Here is a 5506-nt window from a genome sequence, read left to right as displayed (position 1 = left end):
AAATTTTTCGTCGCATGCAGCATTTCGTTTTGGATAGTCGAACATCCATTTTTTGTTAACTTCGTAAAGGAGCTCAATTCTGCATATGAGTTGCCAACCAGAGAATTCTTGTCAGATCAATTACTTGAAAGGGAGTTAGCATTGGTAAATTCGACTGTAGCGACTGTCATTGAAAATGGAGCCAATTTAACATTGGGTTTGTTAATATACTTTTTAAATAATATTTAATTGCATAATTTAAAAATAATATTGTTATTATAATTCAGCTTTCGATGGTTGGACTTCTCCTACTCATCGTTCGATTTGGAACTTCGTTATCATGACTCCCACAAGGGAGAAGTATCTATACAAACTTGTTGATTTATCCGAAAACTCTCATACGGCTAATTACGTAGCGCAAGTGGTTGGAAAAATAATTGAAAAATTGGATCAAATAAAATATCAGCGATTGTATCTGATAACGCCGCAAACGTACGAAACGCATGCGCAACACTTCAAGAAAGTATCCTAATATCGAGAATGTTAGATGTATCGCGCATGCAGTAAATCTGATCGCATGCGATATTGTTAAAGAAAGTTTTGGTGATCGTTTATTGCGGAAGGTCAATACTTTAGGCTTATTTTTCAAAAGTTCTCACCAAGCTGACGCAAAACTTACACAACTCATCAAAGAAAATAATATTTGCGGAGGAGGTATAAAGTTGTATTGCAAAATGCGGTGGACAACTGCCAGCGATTCAGTGGATTCAATAATTAGATTGGAAACGGTACTAGAACAAATTATTACTAACGACAGTAATTTATTGAACGACAAAGTCAAACGTGTAATCCAAACACGAAATTTTTTTTCTGATTTGCGTATTCTTTCGTTCGTATTGAATCCATTGAGAAAAGCCGTCTTGGCTTTAAAATCCAAATCAGCGACGCTTGGAGATTGTTTTTTAAGTTTGATATGACTATCAGCAGTTTTAAAAAAATTGCCCAGGTCATTCAATCAAAACTTTCGTAACCATTGTTTCAACGTGATGAACGAAAGATTTAAGGAATTTGATGACGATAAATATATTACCTGCTTTTTCCTAGATCCACGATTTAGGAATAAACCTCTTAAAGATAAAGCTTATTCAAGAATCGTGAGATGTGCCACTACTATTGGGAAGAGGTTAGGATTTGATCTTAAGGAATCTAGAACTTTATGCGAGCAAATCAAAGATTACCGTGATGGTAAGTCACCCTTCGATCTTGACGAGTCTTGCTCTCTAAATGATCCTTTAAACTGGTGGAATTTGATTGATACTGACCCTCGACCGAACAGCCTCCCAAGAATTGCGCGCCATTTATTAGCGATTTGTCCAAATTCAGCTAGCTGCGAAAGAGGATTTTCTACTCTCGGTTGGTTATTTAATGATCAACGTTTAAATTTAAATATAAGTCGACTAGAATCCATGGGTAAAATGATCATGCATTGGAAGTCTAATGCCAAGACAGAGCTTGGGTTTTACGGTATAGAAAAAAATAATACTCGTATTAGCGAAACCGAAATGAATATTCGAATTGCAAGAAGCTCTGGCAGAAACAAATGATGATAATGATAATGAATGTGACGTTTTACCGAATGAAAGTTCATCCCATCAAATTACAGTTCCTCCAAATAATTGTATTGTTCTAATAGAAGATATATGGATCGATAAATTTGTCGATTTATCACACGATTTAGTAATTAAAGAAATCAGGGAGATTCCGGACGATTTTCTTGATGATTCTGATAACGAATACGAAAAAATTAATGATGATGATTATAATGATGATAATGATGAGAATGATGATGAGAATGAAAGTGAAGGGAGAGGAAATTTTGATTACGATGTAGAGGATTTATTGGACGAATTTATCGAAGAAGTTGTTGATTGAATAAAATTTTAAAAATCTATTTTTTTTTATGTATATAATTTTAATTTTACATATAATTATAAAACTTACTTATCGTTTGAAATATTCTATGTATATATTGTTGATCGTTGTAGCAATAAATTAGTAAATTTAATAAAGTTGTTTTATTAACAAATTGAAAACTTCTTTAATTTAATAAAATTAACCTATAAATTTTGATTTTAATTGTCATTAGTCATTACGTGCTGAAAAATCTTTGACTAATTTCATTTTCTATTAAAATTCACTTAAATTATACTGTGCATTATACAGTCCCACCTCGATATAACGAACCCTGCGTCCCGGCCGATCAGAGCTTTGTTATAAGCAGGGTTGTCCAAATGTGGTGTACGAGCCAAATCTTCGTACAAGTACAGTACTCGTACATTGTACGACGTACTCAGTACAATTTAGCACAGTTGCATTTTGATGAGGTCGTACACTGTACGAATGTACTTCATACAATTTTCGTACAATTTCGTACAATTTTCGTACATTCGTACAGAATTTTTTTTTTTGTTTATTATATTTTATCTCCGATTTTCCAAACTACTATTTTATTTTATTTTTTTCTAACTATTTTTTTATTATTCCCGTATCAATAATGAACTATATTTTATTTTTATACTATCTGTTTTAACATAATAAATTAATTATCTTCGCTGCTGATTTAAAAAGTTTAAATAAGAAAAAAAAAATATAATTATTCTAATTGTTCAAAATATATTAATGATATATTTCATAAGTTGTAACTGAAGGTAATTTTTGAGTTAGATTTTATTTTTTTAATAATTATTAAAGAAATTATATTAATGTCATTTCTTTTTCTTTTTTAAGAACGTGAGATAACAAATTGGCCACATTAACTACCATTTATTAAGAAGATGAATTAAAAAAAAATTAATTGATACTTGCCTCTAAAGATCTGAAGAACTGACTGCTTATGAAATAAAAAATAAAGTTCAGCTCACTAATAATATTTATTCATTTGGTTTAAGAAAATCCAATGTTATAATAGGTGAGATATAATTCTAAGGTAAATACGAATGATGGAGTGCAAAGTTATATTACTTATATATTTCTTTAATATTTATTTAAAGAAATTGCATTAATTATTGTTTAATGTTATACTAGCTCTCAGATTCTGAGATATATGTGGATGTTTGAAGGTAAATTGTAATAGGTTAGGCCATTTGGACGTGGAAGAATACTTTTTTTAATATTAAATTAAAAAATAATACTGAACGGTTTTTTTCATTTTTTTTAGTAACAGATGGGATGGAATTTAAAATTGTTCATTTGAACGAAGTATTTTGAAAAAAAAAATTTAAATGATTTTTTTTATTTGAACCAAAGATGCAAGACGCAAAGTAATAAATGATAAGAATGCATATATTTATTTATTGTATCTCATGTATCATACTATTTATGGTAATACGCATTATTTTATATATGACGATAATCATGATTTACATTTTTTTTTTAACTTTCGTAATGGTTCAAAGCTTGAAAAATTATATCGTTAAAACAAATAAAAAGAGCGGAAACAACAATTTATGTTATTGTAAAGCATGTTTTACAAAGCTTGACGAAAATAGTTTGGAGCTAAAAACAATTATAGATAAAACTGAAAGGTTGATTACTCATTTCAAAAATTGTAGAAACTTTCATGATGCGTATGATAATGATGAAAAAAGTAAAGTATTTGCTCTTGCCATGAAAAAGAGTAATTTAATGGAAGTAAATACAAATGATTCATCCAATCAACAACTATTATTACGAAGAGATTCAGTTTCATCCCGCTCTTCTTTATCTTCCCTTCCATCCCAATGGTCAAATCATGGACCTTTAGATAAATGGATTTGCCGGCCTCTTTCAACTGCAGAAAATCAAAAATTCCATCATCTGATATTACGAGTTACTATTTCTTGTGGATTTCCGTTGAATTGGGTAAATAATTCAGAAGTTATTGAATTATTTAAATTTCTTAATCCAGAAATCAAATTACCAGATCGAAAAACTTTATCTAATAAAATTTTGGGTGATGCAGTTGAAGAGCTTGATAAGACAATGCTAGAAAAATTGAAATTAGATCGGATAGGAGTTACGATGTCTTTTGATGGTTGGACAAATGTTCGTGAACAGGAATTGATGGGAACTGTGCTCGTAACATCTGATGGGCAACCTTTTGCATGGCAAGCTAAAGATATAAGTTGTGAGCGTACAACAACTACTGAAGTTATGTCTAAAACTGAAGGAATGATATCTGAAATAAACAAGATGAAAATAACACTTTTAGCTATTGTTACAGATAGTGCACCTGCTTACAATGCTGCACGGTACGTAAATAATTATTTAATTAATAAATACTTTTAAATGCTTTACTATATTTTACTAATTTTATTAAATTAAAATTTTAGAAAAAGACTTCGAATTCAATATCGTAATATTGTTTTTTTGCCTTGTTTCGCTCATCAGATAAATTTGTGTGTTGGGGATATCTTTAAGGCATTACCAGATTTTAAATTAACATCGGATCAAGCACTAAAGTTAGCGGCTTATTTTAAAAATGCAAATCACAAATATTTTATAGGTCAACTTTGAAACATTCAAAAGGAAATATATGGAAAATACATTCAGCCTGCAATCTCTGGAGATACCAGGTGGAACAGTTATCTTAATTGCTGTCAAAGTTTAATTTCAACTAAGGAAGCTTTGCGTGTAAGAAATTTTCTTTTTTAATAAATCTTTACTAGTAATATAATATATATTATTTATATTAAATAATTTTTTATTTATAGTCTTTAGCTGCAAAATTTGAGCCATTTATTTCTTCAAAATGACGTTGAGTTACTGAACCATTAGCAATATCACGAGAAATTTATTCTATAATTATGGATGACACTTTTTGGGAATTGTTAACAACTTTAGAATTTCTTTTAGATCCTTATTGTTATGTCCTTAATATCTTGCAAACTGATAAAGCAAGATTACATGAAGTCTTGCATTGTTTTGCTTATTTATATCAATTTTGGAAAGAATTTCCAGATGATGATATGGCTGATGAAATTCTATTACGATTACAGAAAAGATGGGAGATGTGGGAGCAACCAATTCTCATACTATCCTAGTTACTTCATCCTACATACAAAATGAAATATTTTCTAATGCTCTCAAAATCAAAAATTAGTTATTTACACATGGGAAAATGGCTAGTTTACTATTATAAAGCTTGGACTGGTCATAATCCTGAATCTATTCTTACAGAATTTGATGATTTTTCGCAAGGAATTAAATATCCTTTTGATGAAGCATCTGTTGCTCAATTTAAAGGTAATATTCACAAATATTGGTGTTGGGTTCGTGATGCTTACCCAGAAATTGGAACTGTCACGGCGCATATATTTGGCATTTGTGTTAATGTAGCATCAGTAGAGCGATTATGGAGTAGTATGGGATTCTTTCATATAAAAAATAGAAATAGATTAAAGGTAAATTTATATTATACCGTAATTACATTAAATTAATTAATACTAAATTAATAATCTTTTTATATATTTATATTAATTATGTAGTT

At 29.6% G+C, this 5506-nt stretch overlaps 1 protein-coding gene across 1 annotated transcript; it reads left to right on the top strand.

The window, feature by feature from the left end:
* Positions 1-3423: 3423 nt before the first annotated feature.
* OCT59_013114 (uncharacterized protein) lies at positions 3424-4610 on the top strand (the record flags this gene model as incomplete). Its single annotated transcript, XM_066140609.1, has 3 exons — positions 3424-3879; positions 4075-4268; positions 4523-4610. The coding sequence occupies 3 exons, from the start codon at positions 3424-3426 to the stop codon at positions 4608-4610; spliced, it is 738 nt and encodes a 245-aa protein (XP_066001480.1).
* Between the last annotated feature and the right edge of the window lie 896 nt (positions 4611-5506).

This window comes from Rhizophagus irregularis, chromosome 20 (assembly GCF_026210795.1).
Source record: "Rhizophagus irregularis chromosome 20, complete sequence".
Taxonomy (NCBI): domain Eukaryota; kingdom Fungi; phylum Glomeromycota; class Glomeromycetes; order Glomerales; family Glomeraceae; genus Rhizophagus; species Rhizophagus irregularis.
The sequence above is the reverse complement of the archived record's forward strand: the minus strand, read 5'-3'. Positions and strand labels throughout refer to the sequence as shown.